Here is a 23,998-nt window from a genome sequence, read left to right on the forward strand (position 1 = left end):
CTAGTCCCACCCAGACCCCTCTCGCCTCCCTCTGATCCCTCCAACTCTTATCCGCAGAACCCTCACTCACCCCTCATGTCACCCTGCCCCAATGGCCCACTGTCTTACCCCCTCACCCGCTCCCTGCTCGACACAGACTTACCGCCAAGCAATTGTAGGTCAGATAGTCGTTCACTGCCAGACCTCCCTTCAGTGGGTGGGGCTGGCATTCCTTCCCAGCCCTCAGCACCTCCAACAAGGGCATGTCTGTCACCAGCTCTGGCCCGACATACAGGTTCTTCCTCTCCAGCCCGGTCAGCTGGCGAATGGAGTACGGTACCTATGCGCGAAGGGCAGCAAGGCCGGCGAAGGGTCAAACAGCAGCCCAGAGTCCCCAACAGGTCAGACAGCAGTCACCCCCACGCAGGGCGATTGGTCTGACTGCGTTACACCAGGGTACGGTACCAGAGGGGACGGGTCTGTCACTGTGTGACACCGGGGTACGGTACCGGTGGGGACGGGTCTGTCACTGTGTAACACCGGGGTACGGTACCGGTGGGGACGGGTCTGTCACTGTGTGACACCGGGGTACGGTACCGGTGGGGACGGGTCCGTCACTGTGTAACACCGGGGTACGGTACCAGAGGGGACGGGTCCGTCACTGTGTGACACCGGGGTACGGTACCAGAGGGGACGGGTCTGTCACTGTGTGACACCGGGGTACGGTACCGGTGGGGACGGGTCTGTCACTGTGTGACACCGGGGTACAGTACCGGTGGGGACGGGTCTGTCACTGTGTGACACCGGGGTACGGTACCGGTGGGGACGGGTCTGTCACTGTGTAACACCGGGGTACGGTACCGGTGGGGACGGGTCTGTCACTGTGTGACACCGGGGTACGGTACCGGTGGGGACGGGTCCGTCACTGTGTAACACCGGGGTACGGTACCGGTGGGGACGGGTCCGTCACTGTGTGACACCGGGGTACGGTACCAGAGGGGACGGGTCCGTCACTGTGTAACACCGGGGTACGGTACCAGAGGGGACGGGTCCGTCACTGTGTAACACCGGGGTACGGTACCGGTGGGGACGGGTCTGTCACTGTGTGACACCGGGGTACGGTACCGGTGGGGACAGGTCAGTCTCTGTGTAACACCGGGGTACGGTACCGGTGGGGACGGGTCCGTCACTGTGTAACACCGGGGTATGGTACCGGTGGGGACGGGTCCGTCACTGTGTAACACCGGGGTACGGTACCGGTGGGGATGGGTCCGTCACTGTGTGTCACCGGGGTACGGTACCGGTGGGGACGGGTCCGTCACTGTGTGTCACCAGGGTACGGTACCGGTGGGGACGGGTCCGTCACTGTGTGACACCGGGGTACTGTACCGGTGGGGACGGGTCTGTCACTGTGTGACACCGGGGTACGGTACCAGTGGGGACAGGTCAGTCTCTGTGTAACACCGGGGTACGGCACCAGAGGGGACGGGTCCGTCACTGTGTAACACCGGGGTACGGTACCGGTGGGGACAGGTCAGTCTCTGTGTAACACCGGGGTACGGTACCGGTGGGGACAGGTCAGTCTCTGTGTAACACCGGGGTACGGTACCGGTGGGGACGGGTCTGTCACTGTGTGACACCGGGATACGGTACCGGCGGGGACGGGTCTGTCACTGTGTGACACCGGGGTACGGTACCGGCGGGGACGGGTCCGTCACTGTGTAACACCGGGGTACGGTACCGGTGGGGACGGGTCCGTCACTGTGTAACACCGTGGTACGGTACCGGTGGGGACGGGTCCGTCACTCTGTGACACCAGGGTACTGTACCGGTGGGGACGGGTCCGTCACTGTGTTACACCAGGGTACGGTACCGGTGGGGACGGGTCCATCACTCTGTAACACCAGGGTACTGTACCGGTGGGGACGGGTCCGTCACTGTGTTACACCGGGATACGGTACCGGTGGGGACGGGTCTGTCACTGTGTGACACCGGGGTACGGTACCGGCGGGGACGGGTCCGTCACTGTGTAACACCGTGGTACGGTACCGGTGGGGACGGGTCTGTCACTGTGTGACACCGGGGTACGGTACCGGTGGGGACGGGTCTGTCTCTGTGTGTCACCGGGGTACGGTACCAGCGGGGACGGGTCTGTCACTGTGTGACACCGGGGTACGGTACCAGCGGGGACGGGTCTGTCACTGTGTGACACCGGGGTACGGTACCGGCAGGGACGGGTCCGTCTCTGTGTGACACCGGGGTACGGTACCGGTGGGGACGAGTCTGTCTCTGTGTGACACCGGGGTACGGTACTGGCGGGGTCTGGTCAGTGGAGAAAGAAGGCAGTGACATTGCCTGTTGACAGAGGAAAGTCAGTGCTCATTTGTTCTGCCACCAGAGCAGGGTTGCTGTCAGTTACTGATGAAATGGAGGGTCACATTAAATCTCAGAGCCCCTTTCCTCTTCACCTCTTCCTCTTCTCTATTAACCTCAAACTCACTCCCTCCTCACCTCAGCCTCCAGGAAGTCCAGGAGTTTCCGACGCAATGATTCCCTGGCGCGCTGAAGCTCACGCTGCTTCTCCTCGTCCTCCTGGCCGCCACGCCTTTCTGTCAGTTTAATCTGGTCGGTGAGGACCTGGTCCCATCTGTCCCGCAGCCTCGTGACGTTGGACAGGAGCTGAACACCCACTCCCGGGTCAGCCAGCGCCAGTTCCAGCCATCCATCCACAACCAATCGGCCACAGTCTGCGCTTGTGTCCAGGGAGCGAGCAAACAGCAGGAGATACTGCGGACACGAGAAAACGCCCAAAGCAACGGTGTGAAACTCTACTCAGTGAGACACTGTTTATATCATAAAATAAAACACCACCCTCTCTCACTCAGTCAAGAGAAAGTCTGCAGATGCTGGAAATCCACACATAACGCTGGAGGAAATCAGGTCAGGCAACATCGATGGAAAAAAGAGTACAGTCGACGTTTCGGGCTGAGACCCTTCAGCAGGACTGGAGTAAAAAAAGATGAGGCGAGTTAAAAGGTGGGGTGAGGGGAAGAAGAAACAGGTGATAGGTGAAACCAGGAGGGGGAGGGTTGGAGTGAAGAGCTGGGAAGTTGACTGGTTAAAGAGATTTAGGGCTGAAGAAGGGACAGTCTAATAGGAGAGGACAGAAGAAAGAAAAGGGGGGGGAGAGCACCAGAGGGAGGGGATGGGCAGGCAAGAAGTGAAGGTGAGAGAGGGAAAAGGGAATGGGGAATGGTGAAGGGGAGGGGTCCATCACTGGATACCTGAGTAATCAATGTTCATGCCATCAGCTTGGAGGTTACCCAGACGGAATACAAGCCTGGTCATAAAAAGAAACTCTTTTTTAATTAGAATCAGCGAGATTCCTTTATTACTCTAATCTCTCTAAATAATTAGATCTAGCGTTATTCTCTATTTAAAAGTTTACAGACTAAACTTTCCTTTTTACTCATTCCTATCTAGAAAACCAGATATAATTCCCCTTCTTAAGTATTATAGTTAACTTCAGTTTCATTTCCAGACTGTATATCTACAAGCTTACATTCAAAATACACACACACACACACACACAAGTCAGCCCTCCTTATCCACGAGGGATTGGTTTCTGGGATCCCTCACAGATACCAAAATTCGCAGACGCTCAAGTCCCTTATTTAACCTGTCTCAATGCAGTGGACCTTAGGACCCAGCGGAACCGCAGACCTTATGCAACCTGTCTCAGTGCGGTGGACCCAGCGGAACCCCAGACCTCATTTAACCTGTCTCAGTGTGGTGGACCTTAGGACCCAGCGGAACCCCAGACCTCATTTAACCTGTCTCAGTGCGGTGGACCTTAGGACCCAGCGGAACCCCAGACCGCATTTAACCTGTCTCAGTGTGGTGGACCTTAGGACCCAGCGAAACCCCAGACCTTATTTAACCTGTCTCAGTGCGGTGGACCTTAGGACCCAGCGGAACCCCAGACCTCATTTAACCTGTCTCAGTGTGGTGGACCTTAGGACCCAGCGAAACCCCAGACCTTATTTAACCTGTCTCAGTGCGGTGGACCTTAGGACCCAGCGGAACCCCAGACCTCATTTAACCTGTCTCAGTGTGGTGGACCTTAGGACCCAGCGGAACCCCAGACCTCATTTAACCTGTCTCAGTGCAGTGGACATTAGGACCCAGCGGCGCAGCTCTGAATCCGCAGTGTTTCTGTTCACAAAAATAATCATGATCACGATTGAAAATAAGGTGGAAGTAATAAAGCGATCAGAAAGAGGTGAAACGCCATCGGTCATTGGAAAAGCGTTAGGCTACAGTCGGTCAACGATCGGAACAATTTTAATAAAGCATGTGAAAGGCCCTGCTCCGATGAAAGCTACAATTATTACTAAGCAACGCAGTGGTTTAATTATTGGGTTTTGGCGTTTTGGGTTTTTGATCCTCCACATCAACCCAGCATGGTGGAGAGTGCACTCGGGGGCAGTCTGTCACTGGTTCCAACCCAGTCTGAACCTTCCCCAGCAAACCTGTTTGCAAGGACATCAGTCCCCTTCAGTTTCCTGTGTCACTGTCCCTTTTGTACAGGTCGTACCTTCTCCAGAAGAGATCCCACTGATCCAGAAATTTGAAACCCAGCATCAATTCCTCAGCCTCACATTCATCTGCCTGATCATCCTATTCTTGCCCTCGCTAGCACGTGGCAGGGGCAGCAGCCCAGAGATTACCACCCTGCTTTTCAGCTTTCTACCGAACTCCCTATTCTTTTCCCAGCGATGCCCATGGAACAATGTGTGTACCATGACTTCTGACTGTTCACCCCACCCTTACTGCTGTGGACCGACCCAGGCGCCTGGTAGGTAACACACCATCTGGGAGTCGTCTTCTCCTACTATGCTAGCACCGCTGCAAACCTCTTCTCCGCCCTTCCCTTCTGAGCCACAGAGACATACTCAGGGCCTTGTGGTAGTGGGGTGGGGGGGGCAGGGGAGAGAGAAAGATACGCTTGATACCACCAAGCACCTTTCCCTTGCCCCTACTTTCTGCCGGGATCGCTCCCCACACAATTCCTCTGTCCATTCATCCCTCCTGGCAGGCGGAACAAGTGCTACACCTGCCCCCACACCTCCTCCCTCACCACCATTCAGGGCCCCAGACAGTCCTTCCAGGCGAGGCGACACTTCACCTGTGAGTCCGTTAAGGTCATATACCGCATCCAGAGCTCCCGGTGTGGCCTCCTGTACGTCGGCCAGACCTGGTGTCGACTGCCGAGCACCGGAAAAAGAGGGATCTCCCAGTGGCCACCCATCTGAATTCCACTTCCCATTCCGATCCATCCATGGCCTCCCCTACTGTCGCAATGAGGCCACACTCGGGTTGGAGGGACAACACCTCACCTTCTGTCTGGTGGCATGAACATCGATTTCTCAAACTTCCAGGAATCCCCCCTCCCCCTTCACCGTCCCCTGTCCGTTTTCCCTCTCTCAGCTTATCTCCTTGCCCCTCCCCCTTTACTTTCTCCCATGGCCTTTTTGACCCCAAGTTCCCCACGTACCGACAGGGCGACACAGCGCGGGTGAGTGGCAACCCCGTATTTGGTACATACCTGCAGTGCAGGGCCTCGGACACAGTTCAGAAGGTAGGGTTTGTTTGTCTCTAGCAACGAGACGAAGGCAAGCAGCTGGTGCTGTTTGCTCTGCTCTAACCTCTGACCTGGGAAGGAAAAGAGACTGTGAAACAATGGTGCTCATCAGCAAAACACTGATGTTAATACTTTGTGGTCATGTGGACGGATATTTTCTCGTGTCTGACCCCGGGAGTGTGTGATGGGACGGTGTGGAGGGAGATTCACTCTGTGTCTGACCCCGGGAGTGTGTGATGGGACGGTGTGGAGGGAGATTCACTCTTGTGTCTGACCTCGGGAGTGTGTGATGGGACGGTGTGGAGGGAGATTCACTCTGTGTCTGACCCTGGGAGTGTGTGATGGGACCGTGTGGAGGGAGTTTCACTCTGTGTCTGACCCCGGGAGTGTGTGATGGGACGGTGTGGAGGGAGATTCACTCTGTGTCTGACCCCGGGAGTGTGTGATGGGACGGTGTGGAGGGAGATTCACTCTGTGTCTGACCTCGGGAGTGTGTGATGGGACGGTGTGGAGGGAGATTCACTCTGTGTCTGACCCTGGGAGTGTGTGATGGGACGGTGTGGAGGGAGATTCACTCTGTGTCTGACCCCGGGAGTGTGTGATGGGACGGTGTGGAGGGAGTTTCATTCTGTGTCTGACCTCGGGAGTGTGTGATGGGACGGTGTGGAGGGAGATTCACCGTGTCTGACCCCGGGAGTGTGTGATGGGATGGTGTGGAGGGAGATTCACTCTGTGTCTGACCCCAGGAGTGTGTGATGGGACGGTGTGGAGGGAGATTCACTCAGTGTCTGACCCCGGGAGTGTGTGATGGGACGGTGTGGAGGGAGATTCACTCTGTGTCTGACCCCGGGAGTGTGTGATGGGATGGTGTGGAGGGAGTTTCACTCTGTGTCTGACCCTGGGAGTGTGTGATGGGACGGTGTGGAGGGAGATTCACTCTGTGTCTGACCCCGGGAGTGTGTGATGGGACGGTGTGGAGGCAGATTCACTGTGTCTGACCCCGGGAGTGTGTGATGGGACGGTGTGGAGGGAGATTCACTCTGTGTCTGACCCCGGGAGTCTGTGATGGGACGGTGTGGAGGGAGATTCACTCTGTGTCTGACCCTGGGAGTGTGTGATGGGACGGTGTAGAGGGAGATTCACTCCGTGTCTGACCCCGGGAGTGTGTGATGGGACGGAGTGGAGGGAGCTTCACTCTGTGTCTGACCCCGGGAGTATGTGATGGGACGGTGTGGAGGGAGATTCACTCTGTGTCTGACCCCGGGAGTGTGTGATGGGACGGTGTGGAGGGAGTTTCATTCTGTGTCTGACCTCGGGAGTGTGTGATGGGACGGTGTGGAGGGAGATTCACCGTGTCTGACCCCGGGAGTGTGTGATGGGATGGTGTGGAGGGAGTTTCACTCTGTGTCTGACCCTGGGAGTGTGTGATGGGACGGTGTGGAGGGAGATTCACTCTGTGTCTGACCCCGGGAGTGTGTGATGGGACGGTGTGGAGGCAGATTCACTGTGTCTGACCCCGGGAGTGTGTGATGGGACGGTGTGGAGGGAGATTCACTCTGTGTCTGACCCCGGGAGTCTGTGATGGGACGGTGTGGAGGGAGATTCACTCTGTGTCTGACCCTGGGAGTGTGTGATGGGACGGTGTGGAGGGAGATTCACTCTGTGTCTGACCCTGGGAGTGTGTGATGGGACGGTGTGGAGGGAGATTCACTCTGTGTCTGACCCCGGGAGTGTGTGATGGGACGGTGTGGAGGCAGATTCACTGTGTCTGACCCCGGGAGTGTGTGATGGGACGGTGTGGAGGGAGATTCACTCTGTGTCTGACCCCGGGAGTCTGTGATGGGACGGTGTGGAGGGAGATTCACTCTGTGTCTGACCCCGGGAGTGTGTGATGGGACGGTGTGGAGGGAGCTTCACTCTGTGTCTGACCCCGGGAGTGTGTGATGGGACGGTGTGGAGGGAGCTTCACTCTGTGTCTGACCCCGGGAGTGTTATTGTTATTGGCTAACTTCACTACACATTTCGTCTTTTCTCACCTTATGTTTTTTTTAAGTTGGTTTTTAAAAGTTTCCCAGTCCTCTAACATCCCACCAATTTTTGCTCAATTATTTGTGTCCTCCTTCGAAGGGAGAGTTTCACTCTGCCCTGAAATCTTCGGCAGTAACAGAGCATATAAACATGGCTGTCGGCCTACCTGGTTTATTCTGACCACAGAATCCTCCCTGCCCGTGCTAATTGTGCACATTTGTTGCCCCATAACCCTCCAAGCATCTCCCCTCCATGTACTGATCCAAATGCCTCTTGAATTGTACCTGCCTCAACTATTTCCTCTGGCAGTTCATTCCAGGTATTCTCTACCCTCTGTGTGATGAAGTTACCTCTCAGTCCTCCTCCAAATCTCTCCCTTCTCATCTTTTATCAGTTCCCTCTAGTTTTAGACTCCCCGGCCCTGGCCAAGGCCGTCCGCCTTATCCATACACTGCACGATTTTGTAAACTTCTAGATCACTCCTCATTCTCCTGAGCTCTGAGAAATAAGCATGGCCAGCCCCTCCCTCAGTTGCAGCTAAATCCTCCCCAATGCCCTCAAGGTTGGCCCTGCTCCAATTCAGGAATTTACCCCGTTCTGTCTGTCTCCCATTCCAATATTCCAAAACTAACAGAATGGTGGTCACCGGACCCAAAGCAAGTCCCGACTGACACTTCAGTTACCCAGCAGGTAAGAAAAGGTCTGGTTTGCCTTGTTCCAGGTCAGGACCTCATCTTGCTCTGTCTGTCTCCATGACTGGAGTAAAACTAATAGAATAGTTGTCGCCAACTGCCCTGCATCTGACCCCGGGGTTGCTTCTGACCCTTCCCTTCCTCTGGCAGCGCACGCCGCATGCACCACCCTGTGTGGGAAAGCTGCCCCCTGGGTCCCCATTAAATCTTGTCCCTCTCCCAAAACTTGTGTCTTTGACTTTAAAACTCTCCTACTCCGTGACAGAGCGGCAGGGTGGAGATCCATCTCTACCAAAGGAGATGTAAGGCGCTCCTTCCCTCCGCTAGCCTGCAGATCACCCTGGGGCAAGGTCTACCACCTGCTTAGCACCCCCCCCCCCCACCCGATCAGGGTCACGTGAAGTCACGGGGCAGGTGGTAAATGGTCGTATGAGAAGCTGTTGCATATCACAAGTCTCCGAAGAGTGTTGTTAACGGCCGGGGTCACCCGTCTCGTAAAGACGCTGCCCAGAAGAAGCCAATGGCAAACCACTTCTGTAGGAAGATTTGCCAAGAACAATCACAATCAGGGACAGACCACGGTTGCCCACGTCATACAGCACGGCTCATAACAAACAAACCCTGTGATAAACAGTGTGACAATCTTGTTGATCTATAGCCTGCATAATTTTACAAATCTAACTACCTCCTCAGCCTGTGGCGCCCCAGTGGGAAAAAAGCCGGCTGACTCATCACACCCTGTAACTTTGAAGACGTGCGGCCGAGTAGGTGATGAGATCACGAGACATAGGAACAGAATTAGGCCTTTCGGCCCATTAAGCCTGCTCTGCCATCGCATTGTGGCTGAAATATTTCCTCCCACTTTCCACAGACTTACCGGTGAGTCGGTTAATTGGTCACATGGGTTAACTGAGCAGCACGGGCTCGTTGGCCTGTTACCACATTGTATCTCTAAATAACAAATTTTTAAAGTGCTCCTCTGTTCCAGGCAAGATTCTGGCGAATTTCAAGCCAAGCACAGGACCTACCCGGTCTGTCCCCTTCCTCGTCAACATGGAGCAGGCTCGGATTGGAGCTGAACACACTGGTGGGATGGAGCACAACGCCTGCCTTGTTCTGGGTGTGGAAGATCTGTATCAGAGAGTGAGCAAGAAGCCGACTGAGAGCGGGCAAGAGTGAGCACGAGGACAACGAGGGAAGGAGGAAGGCAAGAGGAGAGAGGCAGGAGCCTCGGGCGGGCAAGAAGGGTTGGAGTGGATGTCAGGGGAAGGGGTTGAGATAATAAGGCGAGAGGTGAGGGAACTGACCAGAATGAAGGGGCTGATGAAATAGTGGGAGACAGGAAAAGGAATGTGAGGGTAACAGGTGAAGCTGAGGGGTAACAAACACTTCATCAGGGAGAGGAATAAAGAGGGATAAAACCGATTTGGGGGATGAGGAACGATGTGGTGAGAAGCTGAGGGGGATTAGACAGGGATGAGAGGTCAAAGGGCGGGGAGGGGCTGGGGAGTGTCAGTAGAGAAAGACGCGGGGATCGGAGTTGACAGGGAGTGACGAGCATCAGCGAGGGGAGAAGGCAAGCGGAGGGAGACGCAGACACCCGGCTGAGTTTTGTCCCCACCCCCTCACCTGCTCAGAGTCCTTGCGCCGGCTGTTGAGCTCATCCGCCACGGCCAGCTGAGGGTAGAGACCGCGACACACCAGCAGCTTCAGCAGCTGGGAAGAGCGAGCGGAGAGTCGCTGGGAGAACGCCACGGCGCACAGCTCAACCACATCGTGGCGCAGCTTAAAGTTCACATCCTGCGAGGCGGGGGGGAGGGTTAGAGGAATGGAGACAGCGAGGGAGAGCGGATGGGTCGAAGAGAGAAGTAGACAGTGAGGTGACAGCACGTAGAGATATTAAAGGGAGTGGAGATTCACAGACACCGGCGTACACACAACCGACAGAGTATCCATTCGACAGGGCAGAGGGGGAAGAGAGACACGCACAGGAACCGGAGAGAGCGCGGCAGTCCGTCGCGTACCTGAATGTCCACCTCACCACGCTGGCTCTCTGAGCGGTGCGACCCCTCGTCCCCCGAGGACCCCTGCTCCTCGTCCTCCAGCCGCAGCACCTTGCGCCTGCGCCCGTCCTGCTGCTCGTGTTCTCGCTTCACCAGCCGCAGCTGCTGACGCTCCCGGTGGCGCTGCTGCCGTTGGTAACTGCCCCGGCCGGAGCCGCCCCCCTCCTGCTCCAGCAGCAGCCGATGGTCCTTCAACAGCGTCTGAACCACAGGAGGTAGAGGTCAGCTCATCCTTCTCCTCTCCACCCTCACATCTGCCCATCACCTCCCTTTCTGCCATGCTCCACCGTTTGCAGCCCGTTACCTCTTCCACCATCGCCACCCAGCGTCTCGCTTCATCCCCAGGCACCTGGCCTCACCTCCTCCCCGTCCCCACACCTCCCCTTTCCAGTCTCAGCCCAAAACATCAACCTGTGGCGACCCACTTCCCAGCGCACTCGAACCGGCTCACAAAGTGGGCGCCAAGCCTGCTTCACCAGCAAGGGGTAAAGCCCGCGCGCGGGACAGGACTGTGAATACGCGCCCCCTTCATTATTCCCACCCGGGGAGGGCGGGATCAGGAAGGCTTTAAATCGAGGCCGCGAAGTTTGAATGAACCTCTTTTTGCAACTGCAGCTCACCGACTCCCTGTCATTATTTCAGCGCTGCGTGTAGCACACCGCTACAATTGGTGACCCCCAACGGCACAAACGATATTTGGACCGGAGATGAACGACGCCACATCTATTCATGCAGTTTCGTTCAAACTGCCAAGCTTCTGGACGCTGCGACCTCACCTGTGGTTCCAGCAAGCAGAAGCCCAATTCCACATTCGGCCGATAACCTCGGATGCCACACGTTACTACCACGTGGTGAGCTCCCTCAACCAGGAGACAGCCGCCCCCGGAGGATGGCAAATACACAGAATTCAAAGCCCTGCTCATAAGGACTTTCGGACTGTCACGGCGCGAGCGAGCTGCCCCCTGGATGGTTTGAGGGACAGGCCGCCGTCGGCTTTGATGAACGAGATGCTGTCCCTGGCCGGAGGACACAAGCCCTACCTCGTGTTTGAGCAGGCATTCCTGGAGCAGCTGCCCGAGGACATCCTCCTGCTGCTGCCCGAGGAGCGCGGATTTCAGCGACCCCCGGAGGGTGGCTGCCCGGGCGGATGTGCTGTGGAAAGCCAAAAAGGAGAGTGGGGCGTCCGTCGCACAGATCACCAGGCTACGCTCCCAGCAGCAAACCAGCCCAGGCTCGGCCGCAGAGCCCGCTAACCCCAGAGGCAGGGCTGAGGAGACCAACAAACAGTGGTGCTTCTACCACCAGCGGTGGGGCGCAGAAGCCCGCCGCTGTAGCCCGCCCTGCAAGTTCCTGGGAAACGCCAGGGCCAGCGGCCGCTGATGGCTACGGCGGCTGGCCATTGGGATAGCCTCCTGTACGTGTGGGACAAGCGGTCAGGACGCCACTTTTTGGTCGACACCGGAGTCAAGATCAGCGTTTTACGTCCGACGAGTTACAACACCCGCAACAGAGCACCGGGTCCCACCCTGAGGGCCGTGAACAGCAGCACAGTGAGGGCCTACGGCACCCGTACGGTGCGGCTACAGTTCGGCTCCAGCTGGTTCACGTGGGACTGGCCGCCGTAGCCCAACCCCTCCTGGGAGCGGATTTTTTGTGGGCTCCCAGCCTACTGGCCAACCTGCCCAGGAAGAGACTGGTCCATCCAAGACCTTTCAAACATTCTCCCTGGGTGAAGCCCAGTTGCCGGCCCCACACCTCGACTTCATCACGCTGTCTGACAATGACTTCACCAGAGTCCTGGCGGATTTCCCATCGGTTCTGGCACCGCAGTTCACGGCAGCCATGTCCCGACACGGCGTACAGCACCACATCCCGACCCAGGGACCACCCCTCCACGCCCGTGCTCGAAGGCTTCCCCCGGACAAGCTCCGACTGGTGAAGGAGGAGTTCAAGAGGATGGAGGAACTGGGGATCATCCGGTGGTCTGACAGCCCATGGGCCTCCCCCCTGCACATGGTGCCCAAAGCGACGGGGGGCTGGAGACCGTGCGGCGACTACCGCAGGCTGAACGAGGCTACAACACCGGACCGCTACCCTGTGCCGCACATTCAGGACTTTGCAGCAAACCTGCACGGCGCACGGATCTTCTCCAAGGTAGACCTCGTCCGGGGATACCATCAAATCCCGATGCATCCGGACGACGTCCCCAAAACGGCTCTCATCACCCAGTTCGGCCTTTTCGAGTTCCTCCGCATGCCGTTCGGCCTAAAGAATGCCGCACAGACGTTCCAGCGGTTAATGGACGCGGTGGGACGGGACCTGGACTTCGCGTTCATCTATTTGGACGACATCCTCATAGCCAGCAGCCATCATCAGGAGCATCTGTCCCACCTCCGTCAACTCTACGCCCGACTGAGTGAATACGGCCTAACAATCAACCCGGCCAAATGCCAGTTCGGGCTCGACACCATTGACTCCCTGGGCCACAGGATTACTAAAGACGGGGCAACCCCTCTGCCTGCTAAGGTAGACGCGGTCCGCCACTTCCCCCGACCCAACACAATCAAAGGCCTTCAGGAATTCGTGGGTATGGTAAATTTCTACCACTGCTTCCTCCCTTCAGCTGCCCAAATCATGCGCCCCCTGTTCGCCCTGATGTCGGGTAAGGGCAAGGACATTACCTGGGACGCACCGCCGCTTTCGTTAAAACCAAAGAAGCCTTGGCAAACACAATGCTGGTGCACCCCAGAAAGGATGTCCCTACCACCCTCACACTGGACGGCAGTCGGTGGGGTGCTGGAACAACTCATTGAGGGTCGCTGGAAACCCCCGGAGTTTTTCAGCAAACACCTACGACCACCCGAGCTCAAATACAGTGCTTTCGACCGGGAACTGTTGGCAATCCAACATTTCAGGTACTTCCTAGAAGGTAGGCCCTTCACCGCGTTCACCGACCACAAACCGCTTACCTTTGCGTTCGCTAAAGCATCCGAACCCTGGTCGTCCGGCCAGCAGTGACATCTGTCCTACATCTCCGAATACACGACGGATGTCCGGCATGTCTCGGGAAAGGACGATGTCTGGCGGACGCCCTCTCCCGCCCTAATATCCAAGCCCTGTCCCGGGGGTAGACTATGAAGCGCTGGCGGAGGCGCAGCAGGCAGACGAGGAGATCCCTAGTTACAGAACCGCAGTCTCCGGTTTGCAGCTCCAGGACCTCCCCGTAACCCAGGTAAGAGGACCCTATTCTGTGACGTCACCACCGGCCAACCCCGTCCCATCGTCCTGGCAGCCTGGTGGCGGCGCGTTTTCAACTCCATTCACAACTTAGCGCACCCCTCCATCAGGACAACCGTCCGGATGGCAGCCAACAGGTTCGTTTGGTACGGACTCCGCAAGCAGGTCAGTGAATGGGCCAAAACGTGCATGCACTGCCAAACAGCCAAGGTGCAGCGGCACACCAAAGCCCTGCCGCAGCATTTCCACCCCACCCGCCAGCGTTTCGACCACATTCATGTAGATATCGTGGCCCCACTGCCAGTGTGGCGAGGAGCGCGGCACCTCCTGACTATCGTGGACCGGTTCACAAGATGGCCAGAAGCGGTCCCTCTCACCGACTCCACCTCCGAATCTTGCGCCCGGGCACTGACTGCAACCTGGGTATCTCGCTTTGGTGTACCGGCCCACATTACCTCCGACAGAGACGCTCAATTCACATCCAGCCTGTGGTCAGCTACGGCCAGCCTTTTGGGACACAGCTGCACCACTCAACTGCCTACCACCCACAGTCGAACGGGCTAGTGGAGCGTTTCCACCGTCACCTGAAGTCGGCCCTCATGGCCCGCCTGCGAGGAGCTAACTGGGTGGACGAGCTTCCATGGGTCCTGCTCGGAATCCGCACTGCGCCCAAAGAGAATCTGTACACCTCGTCGGCCGAGTTGGTTTACGGTGCACCCCTGGTCGTCCCAGGAGAGTTCATACCAGCCACAAGGGGGCAAGAGGAAGAACCCGCAGCAGTCCTGGGCAGACTACACGAGAGGCTCGGTAACCTGGCCCCCATACCCACTTCACAGCATGGGCAGAACCCGACCTGCGTACCCAAAGACCTGCAGAACTGTAAGTTTGTTTTTGTACGACAGGGCGGACATCAGGCACCCCTACAGCGGCCCTACGAGGGTCCGTTTACGGTGATCAGAAACAACGGGTCCACATTCGTGCTGGACATTGAGGGGAAAGAGGAGGTTTTCACAGTGGACCGACTCAAACCGGCCCATGTGGACTTGGCGCAGCCGGTCGAGATTCCGGCACCGCGGCGTAGAGGCCGACCTCCCAAACAGAGTCCGACCCAGAGTGAGGACATTGGGGGGTGTATCGCCGGATCTGGGGGGGGGGGGTTATGTGGCGACCCACTGCCCAGCGCACTCGAACCGGCTAACAAAGCGGCGTGCGCCGGCATTGAGGCCGGTCCCAAAGAGGGCGCCAAGTCTGCTTCACCAGCAAGGGGTAAAGCCCGCGCGCGGGACGGAACTGTGAATACGCGCCCCCTACAGCATTCCCGCCCAGGGACGGCGGGATCAGGAAGGCTTTAAAGCGAGGCCGCGAAGTTTGAATAAATCTCTTTTGCAACCGCAGCTCACCGACTGCGTGTCGTTATTTCAGCGCTGCGCGTAGCACACCCCCACAAACTGTTCATTCCTCTCCACGGACGCTGCCTCACCTGCTGAGTTCCTCCAGCATCTTGCTAGGCTTCCAGAATCTCTTAGAGTCATTGGAAAGTACAGCAGAGAAATAGGCTCTTCGGCCCATCTAGTCCAGGCTCAACCATTTAAACTGCTCACTCCCATCAACCAGCACAATAGCCCTCTCTACCCCTCCCATCCATGTACCTATCCAAACTTCTCTTCAACATTGAAATCAAGCTCACGTGCACCACTTGTACTGGGAGCTCATTCCACGCTCCTGCCACCCTCTGAGTGAAGAAGTTTTCCTTAAACATTTCACCTTTAACCCATGGCCTCTAACTGTAGTCCCACCCAAGCTCAGTGGAAAATGCCTGCTTGCATTTCCCCTCTATTGTCATTTGACTATACAGTCAGCCATCCTTACCCGCGGGGGATTGGTTCCGGGACCCCTCACAGATACCAAAATTCGCGGATGCTCAACCTGTCTCAATCCGGTGGACCTCAGGACCCAGCGGAACCCCAGACCTTATTTAACCTGTCTCAGAACGGTGGACAATAGGACCCAGCGCCAGAACTCTGAATGTGCAGTGTTTCTGTTCATGAAAATCACAATCAGGATTGAAAATAAAGTGGAAATAATAAAGCGTTTGGAAAGAGGTGAAATGCCATCGGTCATTGGAAAAGCATTAGGCTAGGTCGGTCAACGATCGGAACAATTTTTAAGGATAAAGTGAGAAAGGCCCTGCCCCGAAGAAAGCTAAGCAATGCAGTGGTTTAATTATTGGGTTTTGGGGTTTGGGGTTTTTGATCCTCACATCAACCCGGCACAGTGGACAGCACATCTGTCCCGAGTCCCAAGAACTTCCGTTCCCGAAACCCGGTGCTGAAACGTACTTTCTTAAGTATTTTATATGCATAGAAAGGTGAAATATATACTAAGACAAACGCTTGACTAACTGACGCTAAATAATATCAGATGGACCAGTTCCAACTTACTCAGTAAGAGAACATCCGATTTTTTCCGATCCCGATCCACGATAACCCACGCACATCCTCCCGTGTACTTTAAATCATCCCTAGATTACTTATAATACCCAATACAATGTAAATACTATGTAAAATGGTTGTTATACTGCATTGTTTAGGGAATAATGACAAGAAGAAAAAGTCTGTACATGCTCGAACAACAAGTGCTGGAAGAGCACTTCCAGGTTTTCGCGATTCGCGGTTGGTTGAATTCGCACATGCGGAATCTGCGGATAAGGAGGGCCGACTGTGTACACCTATACCACCAAATGAGACGTTTCTCTGGACCAGGGTGTAAAGCACTGTACTACACAACATACAATAACATAGAAAAACAAGAATTTAATCTACAAATGCATAATTTTGCATTTATCCTGTCTATACCCCTCATTATTGTGTAAACCTCTATCAAATCTCCTCTCAGTCTTCTACATTTCAAGGAATAAAGTCCTAACCTATTCAATCTTTCCTTTTCACTCAAGTCCTCCAGTTCCGGCAAAATCCTTGTAATTTTCCTCTGTGCTCTTTCAACCTTACTTACGCCTTTCCTGTCAGTAGGTGACCAAAACTGCACATAATACTCCAAATTATGCCTCACCAACGTCTCACACAATTTCAACATAACATCCCATCTCCTGTACTCGAGACACCGATTTTCAGCTTCCTTCCCGACTCCCTAATTGTCACTTTGCAGGACCTCATCCCTTTTCCTAACTATGTCATTGTTACCAATGTGTAGCCATCTACCATGGCTTCTGGCTGCTCAACGTCCCCACTTAAGAATGCTGTGGACAACATCGAGACCTCCCTGACCCCGGGAGGCAACATCTGGGAGGATCATACTCAAATCAAGATGGTACCAATGAGCAACGTGACCAACGACAATGTCCTGCAGACAGCTCACAAAACTGCTTCTTCTACACCACATTCTTCAAATGTGATTCTGCTACGAATTTCCGTGCGACTGGAACCTGTGATTCACGCTGACGGTGTGTTTTGTACGAATCCCCGTGCGACTGGAACCTGTGATTCACGCTGACGGTGTGTTTTGTACGAATCCCCATGCGACTGGAACCTGTGATACACGCTGACGGTGTGTTTTGTACGAATCCCCATGCGACTGGAACCTGTGATTCACACTGACGGTGTGTATTGTACGAATCTCCGTGCGACTGGAACCTGTGATTCACGCTGACGGTGTGTTTTGTACGAAGCTCCGTGCGACTGGAACCTGTGATTCACGCTGACGGTGTGTTTTGTACGAATCTCCGTGCGACTGGAACCTGTGATTCACACTGACGGTGTGTTTTGTACGAATCCCCGTGCGACTGGGACCTGTGATTCACACTGACGGTGTGTTTTGTACGAATCCCCGTGCGCCTGGAACCTGTGATTCACACTGACGGTGTGTTTTGTACGAATCTCCGTGCGCCTGGAACCTGTGATTCACGCTGACGGTGTGTTTTGTACGAAGCTCCGTGCGACTGGAACCTGTGATTCACGCTGACGGTGTGTTTTGTACGAATCCCCGTGCGACTGGGACCTGTGATTCACGCTGACGGTGTGTTTTGTACGAATCTCCGTGCGACTGGAACCTGTGATTCACACTGACGGTGTGTTTTGTACGAAGCTCCGTGCGACTGGAACCTGTGATTTACACTCTGACGGTGTGTTTTGTACGAATCCCCGTGCGACTGGGACCTGTGATTCACACTGACGGTGTGTTTTGTACGAATCCCCGTGCGACTGGAACCTGTGATTCACACTGACGGTGTGTTTTGTACGAAGATCTGTGCGACTGGAACCTGTGATTCACACTGACGGTGTGTTTTGTACGAAAATCTGTGCGACTGGAACCTGTGATTCACACTGACGGTGTGTTTTGTACGAATCCCCGTGCGACTGGAACCTGTGATTCACGCTGACGGTGTGTTTTGTATGAATCTCCGTGCGACTGGAACCTGTGATTTACACTCTGACGGTGTGTTTTGTATGAATCTCCGTGCGACTGGGACCTGTGATTCACACTGACGGTGTGTTTTGTACGAATCCCCGTGCGACTGGAACCTGTGATTCACACTGACGGTGTGTTTTGTATGAATCTCCGTGCGACTGGAACCTGTGATTCACACTGACGGTGTGTTTTGTACGAAGCTCCGTGCGACTGGAACCTGTGATTTACACTCTGACGGTGTGTTTTGTACTAAAATCCGTGCGACTGGAACCTGTGATTCACACTGACGGTGTGTTTTGTACGAAGCTCCGTGCGACTGGAACCTGTGATTTACACTCTGACGGTGTGTTTTGTACGAATCCCCGTGCGACTGGGACCTGTGATTCACACTGACGGTGTGTTTTGTACGAAGCTCCGTGCGACTGGAACCTGTGATTTACACTCTGACGGTGTGTTTTGTACGAAAATCCGTGCGACTGGAACCTGTGATTCACACTGACGGTGTGTTTTGTACGAAGCTCCGTGCGACTGGAACCTGTGATTCACACTCTGACGGTGTGTTTTGTACGAAGATCTGTGCGACTGGAACCTGTGATTCACACTGACGGTGTGTTTTGTACGAATCCCCGTGCGACTGGAACCTGTGATTCACACTGACGGTGTGTTTTGAACGAAGATCTGTGCGACTGGAACCTGTGATTCACACTGACGGTGTGTTTTTTACGAATCCCCGTGCGACTGGAACCTGTGATTTACACTCTGACGGTGTGTTTTGTACGAATCCCCGTGCGACTGGAACCTGTGATTCACACTGACGGTGTGTTTTGTATGAATCTCCGTGCGACTGGAACCTGTGATTCACACTGACGGTGTGTTTTGTACGAATCTCCGTGCGACTGGAACTTGTGATTCACACTGACGGTGTGTTTTGTACGAATCTCCGTGCGACTGGAACTTGTGATTCACACTGACGGTGTGTTTTGTACGAATCCCCGTGCGACTGGAACCTGTGATTCACGCTGACGGTGTGTTTTGTAGAAATCTCCGTGAGACTGGAACCTGTGATTCACACTGACGGTGTGTTTTGAACGAAGATCTGTGCGACTAAAACCTGTGATTCACGCTGACGGTGTGTTTTGTACGAATCTCCGTGCGACTGGAACCTGTGATTTACACTCTGATGTTGTGCTCTGGGGCTGATTGAGCAATCTGGTGCTTTACTGTCTCTGAGACTGTTCGGTGAGGTTTGGAACGGGTGTGTGTGGGGCCTGGTAGCCTGGAAAAGAGGGCTGAGCCCATAATTGACTCCAATGCCTCTCTCTGATTGAGGGGGTGAGCCCACGATCGTCTCCATTGCCTCTCTCTGATTGAGGGGGTGAGCCCATGATCGACTCCATTGCCTCTCTCTAATTGAGGTGTCGAGGGGATGAGTCCACGATCGACTCCATTGCCTCTCTCTGATTGAGGTATCGAGGGGGTGAGTCCTCGATCGACTCCATTGCCTCTCTCTGATTGAGGTGTCGAGGGGGTGAGCCCACGATCGACTCCATTGCCTCTCTCTGATTGAGGTGTCGAGGGGGTGAGCCCACGATCGACTCCATTGCCTCTCTCTGATTGAGGGGGTGAGCCCACGATCGACTCCATTGCCTCTCTGATTGAGGGGGTGAGCCCACGATCGACTCCATTGCCTCTCTCTGATTGAGGTGTCGAGGGGGAGAGCCCACGATCGACTGCATTGCCTCTCTCTGATTGAGGTATCGAGGGGGTGAGTCCACGATCGACTCCATTGCCTCTCTCTGATTGAGGTATCGAGGGGGTGAGTCCACGATCGACTCCATTGCCTCTCTCTAATTGAGGTGTCGAGGGGGTGAGCCCACGATCGACTCCATTGCCTCTCTCTAATTGAGGTGTCGAGGGGGTGAGCCCACGATCAACTCCATTGCCTCTCTCTGATTGAGGTATCGAGGGGATGAGCCCACGATCCATTGCCTCTCTCTGATTGAGGTATCGAGGGGGTGAGCCCACGATCGACTCCATTGCCTCTCTCTGATTGAGGTGTCGAGGGGGTGAGCCCACGATCGACTCCATTGCCTCTCTCTGATTGAAGGGGTGAGCCCACGATCGACTCCATTGCCTCTCTCTGATTGAGGTGTCGAGGGGGTGAGTCCACGATCGACTCCATTGCCTCTCTCTGATTGAGGTGTCGAGGGGGTGAGTCCACGATCGACTCCATTGCCTCTCTCTGATTGAGGTGTCGAGGGGGTGAGTCCACGATCGACTCCATTGCCTCTCTCTGATTGAGGTGTCGAGGGGGTGAGCCCACGATCGACTCCATTGCCTCTCTCTGATTGAGGTGTCGAGGGGGTGAGCCCACGATCGACTCCATTGCCTCTCTCTGATTGAGGGGGTGAGCCTACGATCGACTCCATTGCCTCTCTGATTGTGGTGTCGAGGGGGAGAGCCCACGATCGACTCCATTGCCTCTCTCTGATTGAGGTGTCGAGGGGGTGAGCCCACGATCGACTCCATTGCCTCCCTTTGATGGGGGTTGAAGCTGATGAGGAAGGCTGGGCAGTCGGCACCATCTGCCTGCGTTTGATTGGTCTTTCCCCCCCTCGTGCTCACGAAGGAAAGTGCCCCAGTCTTGGGGTCCATGTTGCCAGGACTGATCACTGAGGCTGTGGACGCTCCTGCTTTGAATTTTTTGCTATTCTATGTGTTGTTCACATGCTTTCTGCATTTGCAAATTTAGTGTTGGCTGTATGATCTTTCGCTGAATGGGTTCCATGGTATTTCTGTGTTTCCTGGCTGCCTGTTGAAGGATGAATCTCAGAGCTGTATTCCGTATACAGTCAGCCCTCCGTATCCACAGATCCAACCAACCGTGGATCGGGAAAACCCAGAAATGCTCTTCCAGCACTCATTGTTTGAACATGTACAGACTATTTTTTCTCGTAATTATTCCCTAAACAATACAGTACAACAACTATTTACATAGCATTTACACTGTATTGGGTATTATAGGTAATCTAGAGACGATTTAAAAGTACATGCAGTCCCCAGGTTATGAAGGAATTCCGTTCCTGAGTCCGTCTTTAAGCCGGATTTGAAGTTGGAACAGGTGCATCCGGTATTATTTAGCGTCAGTTAGTCAAACGTTTGTCTTAGTACATAGTATATACTTTACCATTATATGCATATAAAACACTTAAGAAACGTATGTATTTCAATAATCAAACCACTGCATTGCTTAGTAATAATTGTAGCTTTCATCGGGGCAGGGCCTTTCACATGCTCCATTAAAATTGTTCCAATCGTTGACCAACTGTAGCCTAACGCTTTTCCAATGACCGATGGTGTTTTACCTCTTTCCAATCGCTTTATTACTTCCACTTTATTTTCAACCGTGATCATGATTATTTTTGTGAACAGTAACACCGCGGATTCAAAGCTGTACCAGGTCCTAAGGTCCACCGCACTGAGACAGGTTAAATAAGGTCTGGGGTTCCGCTGGGTCCTAAAGACCACCACACTGAGACAGGTTAAATAAGGTCTGGGGTTCCGCTGGGTCCACCACATTGAGACAGGTTGCATAAGGTCTGCGGTTCCGCTGGGTCCTAAGGTCCACCACATTAACACAGGTTAAATAAGGGACTTGAGCATTTGCGAATTCTGGTATCCCAGAACCAATCCCCTACGGATAAGGAGGGCCGACAGTACATACTTAGATAAAAAATTTATCTTCGCAACTTCCCAAGATGGTTCCAGCAGTCTGATATTAGTGGGGAAAAAGCTGTCCTTAAACCTCTGCATCAGGGTTCTCGGGCCGTCGTGTCTTCTCCCAGATAATGGGAAGGAGAACTGCCCCAGCGACGGGCATCGGACTGTTACCGTCCTGAAGCAACTCCCACAGCGCAGAGCTCCGTCCTCACCTGGCCAAGCTGACCCTTCCTCCAAAACCCTCCCTGGTGTCTGGTCCCCGAGCCCGAGCTGCTCCCAGTTTCACCCCGCCAGCAGACAGAGTGCTCCTGCACAGTCTCCACCTCCTCACGAGCTCCTGGGTGGAGGTCCTTCTACCACAGGGGAGGGGGGTAGAGTCTCCCCCCCTTTATATCAAACCATAAGCCATTCGGCCCATCATGGCTGATATATTTTCCCTCTAGACCCCATTCTCCACCCTTCTCCCCATAACCTTTGACACCCTGACTAATGAAGAATCTATCAAACTCTGCTTTAAATACACCCAGTGACTTGGCCTCCACGATCGTCTGAGGCAAAGCCCCTTCTCACTGAAGAAATCCCTCATCATCACTGCTCTAAAGGGACGCCCTTCTACTCTGAGACTGAGCCCTCTGGTCCTAAGCTCCGCTACTCTAGGAAACATCGTCTCCACGTCCGCTCTGTCATTTCAATATTCCACAGGTATTGAAGACCTGACACAGAGCCATGCCCACACCCCCCAGACTGCTAACAATTCTGGACCACACAGAGTGTGGGAGGTCACAGGCCCTGTCTTAGGATTTAGAGGGGCTGCTCCTCGAATTCTGGTTGCACTTCTGCCCCGATCTGTGGCGGAGGTCGTGGAGGGGTGAGGGGCCACCGCTGGTCTGCTCCTGAGCCTGACCAAGGTAAACGTCTCCCCAGTGAGGGCCCACCCTCTGCAGACGGAGGGGAGCAGAGGACACTGCAAGGGCAGGAGTTGTGGGGGGGGGGGGGAGACTGACAGGATGGGAGGCAATCCTGGAAAGTGAGCAAGTCCTTCAGCAGATTTCTTGGGAAAGGAGAGAGGGAGAGGAAAAGAGCTGTCACCTTGAACTGCTTCCTCAGGTTCACCATCTCGTACAGACGCTGCTCCTGAAGTCCCCTCCGCCGGCACCATTTCCGACTGTTGCTGCCCCTCAAAGACTTCACCTGCGATATCAGAGAGAGTCAATAGGCATCCGTTAGTCTCGTGAGACCATAGATTTGCGCCTTGGAAGGTTTCCAGGCCTGGGCAGGGTTGTATGGGAGACCGGCAGTTGCCCAAGCTGCAGGCCTTCCCCTCTCCACGCCACCGATGTTGTCCAAGGGAAGGGCACTAGGACCCAAGCAGCTTGGCACCGGTGTTGCCGCAGAGCAATGCGCTGTTGTGCTTTGCTCAAGGACACAAACACGCTGCCTCAGCTGAGGCTCGAACCAGTGACCTTCAGATCACTAGACCGATGCCTTATCCACTAGGCCACGTGCCAACACTCAGAGAGGGTACACACAACTGTCGCCCCATCTCACCGCACCCCCACAGCTCCCTCACTGACTTCACCTGCACCATCCCCAGCAACACTAGCAGCTTCACCCCCATGTCCCCACCCTCAGTGGACGGTAAACACACGGTAGAGATTTCAGGACTCACCGATCCCCCAACCCACGCACACACACACACACACACAGAGACTACAGACTCCACACCAGGAGCCTTACCTGCAGCCACTCCTCAAAGATGCTGAGCAGGGTGAAGGGGTCCCCCTGGTCACTCTCCAGTGGTTTACGGGCGGTCGCACAGTCGGGACTCGCCTGCCTGACGAACGGGGACTGGACGCTCAGGGCTGCGGCCAGGGTCAGGACTGGCTCCAGCAGGTCAAAGGTGCTGCCCAGGATCAGTATCTTCCCTGGGTGGGGAGAGAGGGTAAGAGTGGGTGAGAGTACCATCTACCCACCCCCCCCCCCCACCCCTGGAAGACTCCATAGAGGGAGGGCAGTCCGTGGGATGCAGGGGCACTCCACCTGCTTCCCAGGATTTTATATACCTCTCGGGTCACTCCTGCCGGGAAAACAAGACCAACCTGTGTTCCAGTGAAGACAGCACCCTGGTCACAGCACAGAAGCAGGCCCTTGGGCCCATCTAGTCAATTCTGAACCATTTAAACTGCCTACTCCCATTGCCCTCCATGCCC

At 54.9% G+C, this 23,998-nt stretch overlaps 1 protein-coding gene across 4 annotated transcripts in view; it reads right to left on the reverse strand.

The window, feature by feature from the left end:
* dhx34 (DEAH (Asp-Glu-Ala-His) box polypeptide 34) overlaps nucleotides 1–23,998 on the reverse strand; it is a 42,733-nt gene that overhangs the window by 2,143 nt on the left and 16,592 nt on the right. For 3 of the 4 annotated variants that reach the window (XR_009507821.1, XR_009507822.1, XM_059949542.1), the window contains exons 6-13: nucleotides 23,526–23,713; nucleotides 22,878–22,979; nucleotides 10,368–10,607; nucleotides 9,973–10,143; nucleotides 9,372–9,474; nucleotides 5,588–5,694; nucleotides 2,491–2,766; nucleotides 143–319 (exon numbers count right to left, since the gene is read on the reverse strand). Coding sequence is in view for 2 of the 4 variants with exons in the window: in XM_059949542.1 (XP_059805525.1) it covers nucleotides 143–319; nucleotides 2,491–2,766; nucleotides 5,588–5,694; nucleotides 9,372–9,474; nucleotides 9,973–10,143; nucleotides 10,368–10,607; nucleotides 22,878–22,979; nucleotides 23,526–23,713 (1,364 nt within the window). In the remaining 2 variants the exon portion in view is untranslated. Of the gene's footprint in view, nucleotides 1–142; nucleotides 320–2,490; nucleotides 2,767–3,263; nucleotides 3,320–5,587; nucleotides 5,695–9,371; nucleotides 9,475–9,972; nucleotides 10,144–10,367; nucleotides 10,608–22,877; nucleotides 22,980–23,525; nucleotides 23,714–23,998 lie in introns of those variants that run through there. The other variant, XM_059949543.1, reaches the window with a different exon arrangement.

The sequence above is a fragment of the Hypanus sabinus genome, chromosome 24, assembly GCF_030144855.1.
Source record: "Hypanus sabinus isolate sHypSab1 chromosome 24, sHypSab1.hap1, whole genome shotgun sequence".
NCBI lineage: Eukaryota > Metazoa > Chordata > Chondrichthyes > Myliobatiformes > Dasyatidae > Hypanus > Hypanus sabinus.